This window comes from Parasteatoda tepidariorum, chromosome 4 (genome assembly GCF_982258835.1).
Source record: "Parasteatoda tepidariorum strain Cologne lab strain chromosome 4, Ptep-v5.0, whole genome shotgun sequence".
Taxonomy (NCBI): domain Eukaryota; kingdom Metazoa; phylum Arthropoda; class Arachnida; order Araneae; family Theridiidae; genus Parasteatoda; species Parasteatoda tepidariorum.
The window spans coordinates 42,586,090-42,604,295 of record NC_141758.1 but is presented as its reverse complement, the minus strand read 5'-3'; the positions used below and the strand labels follow the sequence as shown (position 1 = coordinate 42,604,295).

At 27.6% G+C, this 18,206-nt stretch overlaps 1 protein-coding gene across 21 annotated transcripts in view; it reads left to right on the top strand.

Moving 5' to 3' along the window:
• The window catches only part of LOC107436679 (RNA-binding protein Musashi homolog Rbp6), a 480,532-nt gene that overhangs the window by 424,906 nt on the left and 37,420 nt on the right, over positions 1–18,206 (top strand). For all 21 annotated transcript variants that reach the window (XM_071182213.1, XM_071182219.1, XM_071182217.1 and 18 more), the window contains exon 8: positions 8,693–8,775. In XM_071182213.1, coding sequence (XP_071038314.1) covers positions 8,693–8,775 — 83 coding nt within the window. The remainder of the gene's footprint in view (positions 1–8,692; positions 8,776–18,206) is intronic.

Here is an 18,206-nt window from a genome sequence, read left to right as displayed (position 1 = left end):
TCAAAAACCTTTAATGTCTTTTGCTTTAACGCAACTTTGCACCTAACTTTTCAGTTAAGTGCCGAGTCTAACATGACGTTTCACGAAAGCTTCCTTAAATACCTGAACGTTAAATTCGCACTTTAACGACCACAGATTGTGCTGTTGAGTACGTCACAGTATACGTATTTTCCCTCCATTATGAAGAATGTTTATTGTTCGCAATTTAGCCAGCAAAACAATTGAAGTGTACGGAGATTTAGTGCTAAAAAGTTCTGATGTTGTTATTATTTTAGCTATGAAGTGTAAAACAACACTTTTACCTTTTTTTTATACTATTGATATTAGTATAAGTTGTATAATTGCCGTTAAATTGAAAGATTAACAAAACATATTTTGTAGTTTAAATTTCACTTTCTTCCGTTTTTTAAATTTTTCTCTAAAATGTAACCCTTTGACGCAGAATTTTTATTAAAGATATTTTTCATACTTTTTTCACTATGCCGTATTAATTTTGGTGAAAAGAAATGAAAAATATTATCTTTAGTATTTTAATTTGTTATGGTAATGAAATACAGCATGAAATACCGGTGTCTTCGTTAAAGGTAAAATTTTCCAAACACGACTCACTTCCGAACAATTTTTTTTTTTTTTTAAATTTGCACTTATTTGAAGCAAAGCAGTTAATCATCATTGACATTTTTTTAGTTTACAAAATAATTTATTCATGAAATTTTGAATTGAAAGGGGAATAAAAAAAAATTAACTACTTTTTTTTAAATTTATATCTTACAAGGGAAACTAGGGAAGTGTGACTCGCCAATTTTGAAATAAACTAGTGGGATGTATGCCTTATGAGGAATAATTTTAGTGTGAAACATTCGTTTCGGCCCATTGAAGGTCCTGTGAGAGATAAAAAATAATTCAATATATAGAAAAATCGGTATTTTATTACTTCAATGCAGACTATTAGTTATTGTAATTGTCTCATACTCCAATTAATTTTGTGGTACTATCACGTACTATATAATGCATATTTATTGTCAAAATTGATTTCGAAAATTTTATATATCTGTAGTTTTTTAGAAAAACCTGTATTTTAAAAAAAAATTGGCATTAAATTTTCTTAATTTTTTTTTCTTCGAAAAAGTTTCCAAATTAATTGGAGTATGTAATTCCAAATCAATTAATTAATAAATAAATAATTAACAATTAATTAACAATTTTCTGATTTGCTTATTAATTTGAAAATTAATTAATTATCCTATTAATTACAAATTAATTGGATTATGAAACAATTACAATAACTAATAGTCTACATTGAAGTAATAAAAAACCGATTTTTCTATATATTGAATTATTTTTTATCTCTCACAGGACCTTCTAAGGGCTAAAACGAATGTTAAATAATTTATCAATTAGCAAATTAATTAATTATCCAATTAATTAGATTATGAGACAATTACAGTAACTAATAGTCTGCATCGAAGTAATAAAATACCGATTTTTCTATATATTGAATTATTTTTTATCTCTCACAGGACCTTCTACGGGCCGAAACGAATGTTGCCCCCTAAAATTATTCCTCATAAAGCATACATCCCACTAGTTTATTTCAAAATTGGCGAGTCACACTTCCCTAGTTTCCCTTGTTAGTAGAAATATAATTCTGATAATATAACATATTTTTTTAATTAACTGTTATACTGTTTTTATAATTATTAAAACTACCGAAATATATTTTTGCATGTAATAAGAGCATCAGAAAAATATAAATAAAAGGGATAGTGATGTCCCATCTGCATCAAAGAGTTAATATGATGATAAAATTTTTTAAATAAATTATTGGTTTATTATTATATTATGATTATTACAATAATTGGTTTGTTATTTAAAAAAAATATAATTGGTATTGATAATAACTCTAAATTTGAAATTATTATTTTTTATAAACAATCTCCGTATTTTCAATTCTTATTTTTTTTTCATTTGAAATTAAATTTAATAGGATGTTACACTACTAATACCTTATAGTTTAAAAAAACCCTAGTAAGCTTCAATTGCTTACAAAACCATCAATCCAAGCAGATTTGCGTAATCTGTCAAAGTGTTATTTTGAAAAAACACAGAAATAAAAATAACATTAAGGAGTCGATTATTTTCGATTGCTCTTTTAACTAAATTATTGCATGTCAAGAATCAGAATTCATTGAAAAAAAACCTGTTTATTTAAATAATGTATACTTAATGTTTGATTCTTAACTTAATTCAAAGTTAGCATAATTTAACTAATTTCAGGTAGTTTTCGCGTACTATGTTGTGTGTAAAAATACTGTAATAAAATCAAAAATTATTCAGATAACTGCAATATTTTGTAAGTTCTACATTAATATTTAAAAATTCTATTGAATTTTGAATTGAATGAAGAATAAAATCAGAAATTTTTTCCTATATTCTTATTATTTGAATTGAATGAAGAATAAAATCTGAATTTTTTTTTCTATATTCTTATTAAAATTTGAATTGAATGAAGAATAAAATCAGATTTTTTTTTCTATATTCTTATTAAAATTGAATTGAATGAAGAATAAAATCTAAAATTTTTTTTCTATATTCTTATTAAAATTTGAATTGAATGAAGAATAAAATCAGACATTTTTTTTCTATATTCTTATTAAAATTTGAATTGAATGAGGAATAAAATCGGAAATTTTTTTCTATATTCTTATTGAAATTTGAATTGAATGAAGACATTCACAAATCAGAAATTTTTTCTATATTCTTATTAAAAAGTAACGCCAAAAATAAACAGAGGTTTGTAATTGTTTTTAATAGCAATAAGCTGCTACGGTAATAGCTTTTAATTATTTATTTAGTATTTTAATACGAATTTACCCCCAAATGGAGTAAACATATTATAACTTCATATCTAACTAGCTAACATTTTAATTTCTTTAATCCAACTTAAAACGGGACCGAATTGTTTATTTATTTCTCTTAAATATACTTTTAAAATGTTTCTTAATCAAATATTATTAAATCTCTACTTACATTGCATAATGTTTTTCTAAATAGCGCAAAATTACAGTAATAAAAGTAATTATTTGCTTTATATAATTACGACATTTTCAAAACACAATTTTGATATCGTTTTTCGGATTTCGCGTAACTATATAATAAGGTCTAATTAGTTGCAACTGAATCTAATTTTAATATGTTTTCGCATAAAATAAAGAATACCTCGAAATTAGCGTGTTATGCAAATACCTAACTTATAAATTATATCCCCCTTTGCTTAAATGAAATACCACTAAAAATTTCTGAAATATGCTCTTTTTTTCCTTAAATTAATTTTCCTTACTTTTAAAAATTAAATAATTTGCTTCGAGTATTCATATTTATTGAAATATAATTTCCCAAATTTATTTTATTATTACCTTACTCTTTAAGAAAATCAGTCGTTATAAAAGATTATTGCAACTTAATTTCAGAAAAGAAAAAAAAGTAGCTTTTATTTTGTTACTTTACTAAGCATTACAGAAAATGGCTCTAATAACTCTTAAAAACAATTTCTTTTGAAACAGGGTAATTGTCGCGGAGGCCATTTTGAAAATTGTGAGAACATGCTCAATACACAAACTTCTCAATCAACGTAATTACATTGCACGCCGTTAAGCAACGGCGAGAGGACATTAAAGGCAAAGCAGTGCATTGTTCGATTCCTGGCGAAGATAATGGCGTATAATTGGCAGCCGAGCGTAGTTTCGAACGTCCAATTTAAAGACACAACAAAATTAATTGTATCATCATTTCTACAAACGGAACGACGCAGGGCCTGGCCATTATTGAGAACATTACTGACACTGGCTTGCAAACGATTTTCGAAACTGAAATCACACGATAATTCGCGATCGAAACTTTAGACTTTAAGATCATCATCAAGCAAAGATGGCTGCCGACAGCCGAAGTGAACACGTTGCCAGATGCAGCATACCGATATCTCGTCTGATGTGATCGAAGTATAAATGATGTTAGTGAGGAGCTCACGGTAAATTAATTGATTTAATTACTACTAATTACTAGTCTGTATATCTGTTTACGTATTCTTGGAGTCTGTTTAGATGTAGGGAGTTCTGAATTAATGTTTTCTTTAAGAATCACGCAGAAAGGAAACAGGCTTTTTTATTCTGTACTTACTGAATACCTGATTTTTGTATCGGGTGAAAAAAAAGTAAATTATCAATATATCAGTATACAATCAACAATACAAAATCATTCATAAAACTGAAAGGCATATTCGATGCAATTAGTTAAGCTAAAACTACTCTAATTTAAATTTTTATTATTTCTTGCCCTTTTGGGTTACTTTATACTATAGTTTGTCTAAAGTAAGAACTCCCCTAGCCATCCGTCTGAACCCGTGGCAGTGACTATGGTAACGAGGTACAACTATTTCTAGTAGGGGGTGGGATTATTGTTTATGACAGGTTTCAGCGAGAGGAAGGGAATATTTTTCTTCGGTCTACTGTGTTAGCCTTAGTGTTAAGAAAAGCAACACTCCCTGAAATGGACAATTCTTGTTTCCATAGCAGCAGACGGTGTCAGACTTTGTGGCGGGGGGAGTTCGAACCGTAGACAAACTATACCTTATTAAGCAAGACACGCTTTTAGAAGTTCATCTCTTCACAATAAAGATTAATTATATTCAGTATCATTCGGTGTAATACTACTGCTCTAGGTCAACTCCTGATAGCAGGGCTGATTGTGCTCCAGAAAAAATCCTGATTTCCGGAATTTTCGCTAACAGTGATCCGAAAGTTTCCGGAGATCGAAGGTCCAGACGTTTCAAAAAATCATTGATCACAGAAGTTTCCGGAAATCAAATTTTCAAAGATGGAGCTTAAAAGCACAGTTTATTTTATTTGTTTGTAAGGGAGAGCCAGAGAGATATTTTATAAGCTTATATTCATGATTAATATTCATTTTTTATCAGTAAGTAGTTGTTATAATCATAAACTCAAGAAAGAAAGACATATTTGTGAATTTTAATTGCTTCTCCAGGTCATCATAGGTATGTGTTAATGGTATAGGTATGTGTAAAAGTTTAAATATATTTTAAGTAAGCTAAGAAATATTGAGAAAAAGGAAAGAAAATTAACCTTGTTTAAATTTTTTTCTAATTTTTCAATTTAAACTGTTTTTTTTTTTTAACTCAAGAAGTTTTCCGGAATTTTGACTTAGGCTCACAATCACCCCTGTAATAGTCCAAAATTAATAAAATCAAAAATTTTCTTCTGTACCTACTCCTTTCGGTGGGCCGTATCAAAATTTGACGAATAATTTTACAATGGGATACCTGCAAGTGACGTAGTGTGGATATCGCGATCTTGATTGGTTGTTGAAACGTGGCATTTGTTCAAGCTAGCAACTGTTCTTTTCATTCTATTTCGAGTAATCCAAGCCCGTCAAGTATCATTTCTCTTAGGTGACACATTCTAAATTCTTTTACAAAGATTATTTCTCGAAGATTTCAATTCTTTCACTATATACTTAGACTTAACACAAAGATAACCACGAAGCCATGTGGAACATAAACAAACTAATTATGCGTCGAAGTTGCCAGGTACATAAAACAAAATTGTTATTATAAAATAAATAAGCAAATAATAAATCTAAGTTAAACAGAAAAAAAGCAGACGAGAAAGAATAATATTTCAACTAATTCGATGTTCTATACGGCTCTGTATTTAACTAACTTAAATTAACATTCTAACGTTAATTAACATTCTAACGTAAATTAACATTCTAACGTTAATTAACATTCTAACGTTAATTAACATTCTAACGTTAATTAACATTCTAACTTCTGTAGAGAAATTTAACTGAACTTTAATGCACCATTTTGCTGATAAAGATTAGCTGATGGTGACGTAATAGGTCACATGTGTGGGTATGGGAGGTTTTCTTCTTCTTAAGTGCTAGTATGCAATTGAAGGTTAGAAAACTATTTAAATTAGTCTATTTATAGGATCGTCTTTTTAAAATGTTATGCTCTGTTTCTCTCTTCAAAGTTGAATTAAATAAGTTTCTATTTACAATTACATACTATACTTTTTTAAATACTTATGAATTGAATATTTATTTAAAATGTTATTATTTTATAGGTATAAGGCTTAATTGTATCCAATTTTGAAACCCAATTAATAAAAAGTTTTATTTGTAAAACCTAATTTTTCGTTGTAAAAACTTGAACTAGATTCAAGTTTTAAAAAATCTAAAAGTATTTTCAATTTTATAATTGATTATAATACTTAAAAAATAATGAAAGAGCGTTAAATGTATTATACAAATTAATTATTTTGTTAAAAATTATACTTTAAAAAATATTTTAAAAGATTAAGACTTGAAAACTGTTTACAGGGTTTGATAAAGAGAAGAATGAAACAAATAACGCAGTTTAAATTGCTTATTATATCTATATTTCGAAAATAAGTGGGGAAATGGGCTATTTTATTTTTACCATTTTATATCCTTACCATGTCTATTCTTGAATCGGTGAACTTCAAGAAAGGTAAAAAAATTATAGTTAATAAAATTGGACTCTGTTAAATTCATAGCTGTTTATTATTTAAAATGTAGTTTTAAATTTTACATTTTTCATGTGTCATATTTTGATTTTATAGTTGATTTAGATTGAAATGAAATTTCGAAAATTTTATCTATTTTTATATTATTATACATCTATTTTTATATTATTATACATCTATTTTTATATTATTATACATCTATTTTTATATTATTATACATCTATTTTTATATTATTATACATCTATTTTTATATTATTATACATTTACATATTATTGTTACCAACAATTATTATCATAAATTATATCTTATATGAATTAATGTTTTCTTGAAATATACGTGTTATCTGAGAAATTAATAAAAAACTATAGTTCGCAAAGAATTTCAAAATACTTCATTTTATAATCAGATTGAACACATCTTCTTTTATTTTACTTAAATTATGTACAAAAAGAAGAAAAAAGGATTGTAAGGTGAGATAGAAAAAAATTAATTGTCAAGAAAGTTCCTTCACGCTACAATTACCCTCCCATTTTTCTTTTGTAACCTTTTTTTTTTAGTTTGAAAGTAAAATGAAGGAAAAGTTTAAACTCTAACGAGGTCAAAGTTTCTTTTTTATATTTTGGCAACAAAAGACTCAACGATGTAAATCGTCTGTCCGTTAGTAGAAATTCTAAACATAATTATTTCTTGAAAAAAAATGGTTGTTTTTAGAGACTTAAATTTCAACGGATTTTTAAAAGAATGAAAGACAGTAAAAGAAAATATGCATGTCTAATTCATTTTAATTTTTTCATGATAAAATGCTTTATTCAGTTTTAAATAATTTGTAAGTTATCATCAATCAGTAAAATATTTGCTTGGAGCTGTTTTTCTGAAGAAAAAAAAAATCTCAGAAAGTAATTTTTTTAACAAATACTAAATAACTTGTTTTTCACCCGACTATCAAATTTCAAAAGCGTTTTTTTAAAGGAAAAAAAAAGGAGTAAATGATTTATTTCATTAATGAAAAAAAATTTAAAGATTTCGCTCTTAGTTTTTCTGCCAAAACATTTAGTTCATTATGCATTAGGCATTTTGAAAAATATCTCGGATTGTATTTTTTTTTTATAATAAATTCTAAATAAAAAGCTTTTCAACCGACTTTTAAATTAAATTTCAAAAGTTTTTTTTAGAAAAGAGTTAAATGATTTATTTTATTGATGAGAAAAATAAAAGATTTTGCTCTCAGTTTTCCTGCCAAAAATTAAGTCGTTTATCATGCATTTGCAACATAACTTGCAATTCGCATTATGCAATTTTGCAATATATTTTGATGAATATTTTTTACGGTAAATAATTTCTGTTGTATTTTACATGGTAGAAGGAAAAACATTTGCTAATTTCATTCTCATTTTAATTATAAACTTAATGTAAAAAAGATAATTTATTTATAGTGAATATTAAATTTAGAGGATACTTTTTTAATTCGATTCTATCTTTCGAAAGTTTATTTTATCCAACTACATTTTTTAAGATTTCTTGATCTTACGTCTTGATTATTCTATATATTATTCATTAAAACATTTTTATTTATGTTTTCTGATTTCGCTTATTAATACATTTTTATAATCGATTGTGGAAATGGAAATTTCAAGCACCTTTAGACATGCAGCTTGATGAATTAAGCTATAACAGAGCTAACTTGTCTCGCTTCTGATTACAAGTTTCTCTGCCAACATAGTCTTCTTGCAGTGAAACACTTTTACAGTAGTTGCACAAGAATTATATGAGGCGAGAGTTTTACGGAATCACAAGTGTTGTTATGAATAGTATTCTAAATACCGGTTATTTATTTTTCGTTAATTTTTTCGGCTAGTTCATAGAAAGTATCTTATTTGTTGAAAGTTATTCTCACAAAAGTATACTTTATTTATATTGAAGGCGTACTTATAGCGTACTTTGTACAGTTTTTCAATATAAAAAAAAGTGAAGTTACCAGGAACTAATTACATAATTTATAAACTTTTTTATTTATAAAATGTATGCATTTATGCTTTAAAGTAAGTATCATGATTTGAATACGTTTGAATACTGAAACATATCTAATAATTTAGTTATAGAATGATATATTATTTTTCTTTCTAGGATTCGGATTTGTAACTTTTGAAAATGAAGATGTCGTTGACAAAGTTTGCGAAATACATTTTCATGAAATCAATAACAAAATGGTTAGTAAATTGTGATTACTTCTATTAAATTATTTTCTCTGTCACTATATAAATATTTCCAATGTATGAGTGTAAAAAATGTGGGAATAAATAACAATATATATATAAATGAAAATTTCCACATACAGCTTAAATAGTTCGAAAGCTGAGATAACATTTACTTAAAGAAGCAGTATCGTTAAATATCTGGGAGTTATCATTTTATATAAAAAATAACCTGATCGTCAATTTTAGCTGTTTCTGTTAATAACTTTTTTAATAGCGTTTGCTATATTGAATGGTTTTTGATATTTTCAATGAATAAAGTTGAAAGCAGCGCGATAATAAGTAACCGTATTAGAGAAAGAACGAATCAATAAATCAGCGTATTAGAGAATCAACATATCAATAAATCAAATATTAAAAAGTCAACTAGCGTTATAAAACAGCGTGTTAGAGATTCAGCGAAACATTAATACTGCGTATTTAAGAATAAACTTATTATTAAATCAGCGTATTTGAGAATTATGAAATCAATAAAACAGCGTATTGGAGTATCAGCTTATTAGTAAATCAGCGCATTAGAGAATTAACTTATTAATAAATCAACGCATTAAAGAATCAACGAATTGATACAACTGCGTGTTAGAGAATCAGCTTATGAATAAAAAAAGCATTTTAAAGAATCAACATATGAATAAATCAGCACATTAGAGAATCAACGAGTCAATAATGTAGCATATTAGAAAATTAACGTATCAATAAATCAGTGTATTAGATAATCAGCAAATAAATGAAACATATTAGAGAATCAACGTTTCATTAAATCAGCGCATTAGAGAATCAACGAATCAATAATGTAGCATATGAGAAAATTAACGTATCAATAAATCAGTGTAGTTGATAATCAGCGAATGAATGAAACATATTAGAGAATCAACGTTTCATTAAATCAGCGCATTAGAGAATCAACGAATCAGTAATGTAGCATATTAGAAAATTAACGTAACAATAAATCAGTGTAGTTGATAATCAGCGAATAAATGAAACATATTAGAGAATCAACGTTTCATTAAATCAGCGCATTAGAGAATCAACGAATCAATAATGTAGCATATTAGAAAATTAACGTAACAATAAATCAGTGTAGTTGATAATCAGCGAATGAATGAAACATATTAGAGAATCAACGTTTCATTAAATCAGCGCAATAGAGAATCAACGAATCAATAATGTAGCATATTAGAAAATTAACGTATCAATAAATCAGTGTAGTTGATAATCAGCGAATAAATGAAACATATTAGAGAATCAACGTTTCATTAAATCAGCGCATTAGAGAATCAACGAATCAATAATGTAGCATATGAGAAAATTAACGTATCAATAAATCAGTGTAGTTGATAATCAGCGAATGAATGAAACATATTAGAGAATCAACGTTTCATTAAATCAGCGTATTAGAGACACAACGTATCAATAAATATACGAATGAGAAAATGGGTTAATCAGTGAATCTGAAAATCAATTCGTAAACAAATAAAAAGATTATAAACCCGTAATTTGTGGTATAATCGTCGAAGACTAAAAATTTTGTTTCAACTGTGACGCTATTAGACTTTAAAGCAATCACACGCACTACCTTAAAATTAACAAATTTCCCCTGATTACGCGATGTCTTTTCTTAAGTTTCTAATTTCTCGTATTATTTAATTATTCAAAATCATACACTTTAAACGCCAAAAATCCTCCAAGAAACGCATATTTGAATAATCGTTTTAACTTGGGAGCCAAAACAATATAAAGTTAAAATTTTACGTCTAATCGCTTGTGTTTAGTCATAAAGGATTCATGACCTTACATCTAATTAAAAATGTTTGTTAATGACTTTGCAATATTACCCGTGAACACGGGTCTTGTGTCAAAGCTTTGACTGCGAGCGGAAGTGCGTGGGAGGGAGAAGGTATGGGTAAGAGTGTAAAAGTTCTGCGTAATGAGCAACTCGGTAATTAAGATCCTTTCCTTAATTTTCTGAATTTGTTAATGCTACAAAATATATTTATGAAAACCATTCTAAATATGCCGAAACTTGATGTTTTTCGTACTTTTGTTGCCTGTAATTTTGTTCGTTTTTTTTCTTTGCAATTTTTTAAAAATTGAAATTTTTTTTATTAGGAAATAGTTTTATACATCATTATGTATATGTTCTACATTGTTGCACTAAATAATTTTATTTTTGTTCTAGAATCGAAGTTAAAAAAAAGAAAATATGATTTTTTTCCACCCTCTATTTAGATAATTTCCCGAAACAGTTTCAAATTTTTAATGAGCTTAAAATTGCAATTTCAAATGTAGTTTTTTCACTTCTAGGAATTGCATGAAATATATGTACTTCATTTTTGCATAAAACTCCAACTATTTTTAAAAGAATATTTAACAACGCGTCGTTTGGTTTATAGTGTCGTTGCTTTAAACCAAATAATTCCAGAGATGAAATGAAAAAAATCCTTTTTAATTTTTTTAATTAGAGCTTGAACCATTTCTTCTTAAATCTCAAATCAAAATTTTTTTTGCAGTACTCATATAATAATTGTTTATGAAAATAATACAAACAATTATGATAATCTTCAAACCAAATAGTAATCATACGCAGTTAAAATATTGTGTATTTTATAAAACACAATTTGTTAAGTACCGCTCAATTACATATTTTATATTAAAAATAATAAGTTTTTACTGTGAATATTAGATTTTAGTTCGCGAAAATTCAATCATTTGATCGAGATTTACCAATAATATTTTTCTTTTATTTACCTATACAAAACCTTAGAAAATATATTAATAAAAATAACATTGCTATAATAATTTTTCTGTTAATTTTTTGTCAGCATATCTATTGATATTTTTATCACTTATTATTTTTTCTATATTTTTTTAAAAAAAAGACAGACACATTATTTTTTAAAATTAATATTTTGTATATTAAAGATAAAAATTTTTTAAGTTTAATGTGTAGTTTTTTAAAGTTCATTGTTTAATTTCCTGAAAGTTTTTAAGTTTTCTGCGATACGCCATTCTTTGTTAAGATTCACCGTTAGTTTTCTAAAGGTTATTTTATTACTTCTTTAAACTCTTACGGTTTAAAAAAATCGCATGTGATTTATTATTCTTGTTACGAATAATTAATAGTTTCCTTTAGTTTTATTTTTTTCCTTAAAGTTTAATGATTATTTTTGAAGAAAAAAAAATGCATTACATTACCATTGTTAAATGTAATCCATAGCTTCTTAAAATAAATAAGCAAAGTATACTATAGTAGTTCCCATGTTCATTGGATATGGTATCTTATTTGATTCTTTTTAGAACTTTTAAATGCAAGTCATTTTAACTAAATAAATGCTCTTTAAAAGTGGTAAAAAATAGAAACTTAGCTTTAATTCCCATACGTATACCTTTGCAATACCGCGTATATCCTTTCAAACTGTGACTCTGAAATTCCGAAGAGAATCCTCTCCAAAAAGAAATCGACTATTGCATTTGAAGAAACGGGAAATAGTCTGAATACATGAATAAATTTAAAATGACTCGCACAATAACCTTTTAGAGACTTCCTATACCCCTTTTGAATTTCTTCTTCTTCTTCTTCTTGAAGCGTCGAAATGAAATAGAAGAGAGAAAAAAAACGGAAACTAAAAAAAACTAAAATAAATAAATAAAATGTGCATATCAAGACCCACAATGGAAGCTGATTAGATTGAGGCTAGAAGAGAACGTTGAAATCGAAATAAACTGGTTGAGTTTTCCGTGAAGAATAGACGAATATCGACAGAAGTAAATGCTGTTTTATTTAGTACAGACGCCAGAAATTAATATTCTGATTGGCTTGGCATTCCATAATTGTTCGCTGGTACACTCGAAATAAAGTTTTGAAATGATTAGAACGTGGTAAAAGATGCACATCGACATGAGTTATTATGTGCGCCTTTGTTGTAAATTTGCATTTGACAAGGAGACCTGCTTGTCATTTCGAAGAAAAGACGATTGTAAGGAGAGCAGGGGGGGGGGAATAATTTCGCTTGATGGAATATTGAATTTAGTCAAATGAAAGAATTGGTATTTAATGAGTTAACTATTGTGCAAATTGAATGGAGACTGAAGACGCAATTTTCTGAAATTATATTTAATTAATTTAAACTGTCTTATAGTTAAGGGTTCGTATATAAAATAAATTTCACGAAATAGCTTAAAACTTAATGTACTTCTCCTTAAGGTCATAACTAATAATTTTACATCCCGTATGTGCTGTTACGAAATAGGAAAGAATGAATGATAAATTCGGGTCTTATAGATTCAAGTTGAGATTATAAATCTTCTCCGTTCTGTACAATACTGATTTTTATGACAATCGCCCTTACCGTTAATACAGACATTACTGCTGGAGCTATCGGGCAATAATTCTAATTCTTAAAAATAAAAATAGGATAGAGAAATTGGATCCGGTTGAAATTGGATGCGTTTAAGATTCTTCAGGTTTAACCCACTAGGATTGGATAGATCTATAGGATAGATTGGATAGAAAGGTCGATGCGTTGAAGGTTCTTCAGGGCTTGGTATAGACTGCTACTAACCAATTTTATCCGGTAAAAGATGGATGCTTTGGAAATTATTCGGAATTTTACCTATCAGATTGGTTAGATCCAGTTTTGTCCACTTAAAGATGAAATGTTTGAAAATTCTTCGCGCTTTTACCTATTGGGATTGGTTAGACCCAGTTTTATCCGGTTAAAGATGGATGTTTTGCAAATTCTTCGGACTTAAACATGTTAGGATTGGTTATATTCAGTTTTATCCGGTTAAGGATGGAGGCTTCGCAAATTCGTCGGGCTTAAACATATTAGAATTGGTTATATTCAGTTTTATCCGGTTAAAGATGGATGCGTTGGAAATTCGTTCGGCTTAAACATATTAGAATTGGTTATATTCAGTTTTATCCGGTTAAGGATGGAGGCTTCGCAAATTCGTCGGGCTTAAACATATTAGAATTGGTTAGACCCAGTTTTATCCGGTTAAAGATGGATGTTTTGCAAATTCTTCGGACTTAAACATGTTAGGATTGGTTATATTCAGTTTTATCCGGTTAAGGATGGAGGCTTCGCAAATTCGTCGGGCTTAAACATATTAGAATTGGTTATATTCAGTTTTATCCGGTTAAAGATGGATGCGTTGGAAATTCGTTCGGCTTAAACATATTAGAATTGGTTATATTCAGTTTTATCCGGTTAAGGATGGAGGCTTCGCAAATTCGTCGGGCTTAAACATATTAGAATTGGTTAGACCCAGTTTTATCCGGTTAAAGATGGATGTTTTGCAAATTCTTCGGACTTAAACATGTTAGGATTGGTTATATTCAGTTTTATCCGGTTAAGGATGGAGGCTTCGCAAATTCGTCGGGCTTAAACATATTAGAATTGGTTATATTCAGTTTTATCCGGTTAAAGATGGATGCGTTGGAAATTCGTCGGGCTTAAACATATTAGAATTGGTTATATTCAGTTTTATCCGGTTAAAGATTGACGCGTTGGAAATTCTTCGGCTTTAACTTTCTAGGTTAGTTTAAATCCAGTTTTATCCGGTTAAAGATGGATGCGTTGGAAATTCGTCGGCTTTAACTTACTATGTTAGTTTAAATCCAGTTTTATCCGGTTAAAGATGGATGCGTTGGAAATTCTTCGGCTTTTTAGGATTGATTACATCAAGTGTTTTATTCAGTGTTCATCAAGTTAAGGATGAATGCGTTGGAGTTTGTGTGGGCTTTAATCGACTAGGATTGGTATATCTTACTTTACCTACACCATATACATTATATTTGATACAATTAAGTACATATAAATGGATCATGTACTTTCTATATTGCAATATTACCTAGTTTGGAAAGTTGTTTTAATTTTTTCAATAGAACTGGATCATGACAGCTTGTTTTAAATAACATTTTACTGTTAATACCGTACGGAAACTTGTTTACTATAGATACCTAATATTAAATAACAGACCTTAGCCGTAGACCTTTAGAATATCTAATAATAGAAGAAATGGTTAAAACAACTACGTTTAATGTCTCAAATGAACAGAAAGAACCGATTCCTTAGAAGGTAATCATTATTGAACTAACTGTATCCGGTTCGAAGTGACTTTTTTCGGTTCACTTTTATTTTTTAATCACGTATACGAAATGGATATGCTTTTCGATTTTGTTTGCCATTGTAAAGAATCACTCCAAAATCGATAAAAGACAGTTTAAGATAACCAAAAGTTTTAAAAATAAATTTTTATCAATACGTTCGTATCTAACTTTCACCATTATCATTTCGTAACAGATTTTTTAAAAATACCTCAGTAAAGGGAATCCTAATAGGTTACTAAACTCATAGTCAATGTTAACGTATTGTCTAAAAATATATTACTTTACCAACATATATAATGTAACTTCTGACCTTAATCTATTAAGATTGGTTGGACCAAATTTTTACATTATTTTTAAATATATTATTCTAGTTACGTGAAAATGCAATTATTGAAACTTAAGTACATCTTTTTTTCAAATTACTGTTGATTTTTTGATGACTTAATGTTTTGGTAGGTAACATTTTTTTAAATAAATATTGTTGTGAGAAATTAGCAAAGTTAATATAATAGATAATTATGAAAAATAAGGATATTTTAGAATTCATCTTAAGCAAAGATAGTTATGTAAAATAAGGATATTTTAGAGTTCATCTGAGCAAAGATAATTATGTAAAATAAGGATATTTTAGAATTCATCTTAAGCAAAGATAATTATGTAAAATAAGGATATTTTGGAATTCATCTTAAGCAAAGATAATTATGTAAAATAAGGATATTTTAGAATTCATCTTAAGCAAAGATAATTATGTAAAATAAGGATATTTTAGAATTCATCTTAAACAAAGATAATTATGTAAAATAAGGATATTTTAGAATTCATCTTAAGCAAAGATAATTACGTAAAATAAGGATATTTTAGAATTCATCTCTAGCAAAGATGATTGTGTAAAATAAAAATATTTTACAATTCATCTTTGCTTGACCTAATGTTACGCTTACCTTAACTAATCAACATTCTTTTTAATTATAATATTCTAGTTACATAAATGTAATTATTGAAACTTAAGTAGATCTTTTTTTTTAAATTACTGTTGATTTTTTCATAATTTCAATGTTTAGGAAGATAAGATGTTTTTAATAAAGAATGTTGTGAGAAGTTAGCAAAGATAAACATTAATTTATCTTTATTCATATTTATCACTCTGGACAGCAGCAACGATATCTTGGTTTCCAGGAATTCACTCTGTCCGCTGAAATTAAATAACTAAGAACAAGATTTATCCCCTTCCAGGAATTTTCTCCGTGCGCTTGTTTTCGGGAAAGCTTCAATCACTTCTGATTGTTTAACCAAGAATTTTTTTATTGTTTCACTTTATTTTTTTTCCCGATACAACAATCAAGTGTTACCCGCCGAATTGAATAGAAACTAAGTGTATTTAGAGGGAATTCCTGTATAAACTTGACTCCGGGATTAACCTTCTAACAGTGAACGAGTTACCTTATCTTTCAGTTATTGTACAGTCCGCAAAAAAAAAAAGATATCACCCTGAATAACTTTCGTTCTAATGATCCGATTTTCACGAACTAAGTGTCAATCTTAATGGTTCCTGGGGGTGACCTCAAATATGCTAATTAATTAGTGCTAACTATTGATTAAGTTACGAAATCAGACACAAAAACGTACTTTCTCTGAATAAACATATATTTTTTTTTACATATTTGGAATCTAGACACTTGAATTAGGGGGGGTAGACAAAATTTTAAAACAATTGGGTCGTAAATTGGGTTGCAATAAAGGTTTATATATTTGGCGATAGTCCAGAAAACCGTCAAAAAAAGTCGCCTGCGCAAATAAATATTTTAAGATAACCCTTGACTGATTCAAAAGAGAAACGCTTAATTTTACTAGGTTGCTAGGCAACCAATTTCTGACTGTAAAAAAATTGAAATAATGTTTTGTGATTGCTCTGAGAGGTTTAATTAATAGTTAATAGAAAACACCTCGAAGTTTCTAGGCAATAGACAATTTTTAAGTTCATTTATGTCCAAAAAGCAAAAAAAAAAAAATAAATAAATAAAATAAAAAATTATTTTAATCTTTTTTGAAAAGAAAATTTGAATCGATTTATAAGTTTTCAGAATTTAAATACATGAACTTTTTATCTGATATTATTTAGATTATGCTATTTTTGCTATGTTTATTCGAGGATTTCATACTAAAATCAAATTAACATAACTTATAATAGCTATATACAAAATTTTAGGGATAATTATTTTTACAGCTTTAATCGAGTCTTCTAGGCATGAAAGTTTGAAGGAAAAAAAAGTGCATGAAAAATAAAATGTAGATTGTATAGTAATTCTAATGCACATTCACAAGGTTTTCTGTAATTTACGATTTCTTTTTTCTATAACCCAATGAATTGCTGAATGTTTAGTGGCATTTTAAAAACATTGAAATATGTTATGTTTAAGAATAAGATATTGAAATAATATGTTGCATATTGTATGATTCATTGTTTAAAAAATTACTTCATTTTGCTAGATATTTACGTTACATGGTTTTCTTTGGATAAAGATGATTAGCAAATAGCATCCACATGTTTCGATACATTCTGAAACTTACGTTCGCAAATTCACCATAAAATGTCGCACAGCATATTCTTCAATTACGATAAGCTACATTTACCACCAAATACTGCTACTATGATTATTTTTGTTATATATATATCAGATATATATATCTCAGATATCAGATATATATATATATAGCTCGTAAGGCCCTTAAGATACTGAAATGGGGGCACGAAAACTTAAAAGATTTTTTTTTCCTAATGCCCGCCTGTGTTAACATCAGTCAATTCAGGCATCTACAGGGCGACAGATATCTGTGTGGCCTAAGGATTCCTAACGAGCATCAAACATTCTCAAAATTAAGTGTTCATTCACTGGAAAATTTAGTGTTTATTCAATTTAAGAACTGTTCCTTCACTTGGTTATCTTACTACTTATTATTTAAACCACCAAAAGCTTAAAACAATATTATGTAAGTTATCTAAATTTTTTTTACATAATTTGCATTTAATAACAAATATGTCGACATGCATTTAATAACAAATACGTCATTTAGCTAAAATTACAAATTTTGAAATTTTTATGATTTTTTTTTAAAGACAAGCTAAGCTTAAGTATTCCTTCACTGGTTAGTTTACCCTATAAGATTTTGAGAAATTTGCGATGTTGTGAGAGATGCTTAAAAATGTTGACTGCGTATTTTTATTAATATTTATAAAATATATATTCAAGAAATTGATGAATATTTTATTCCA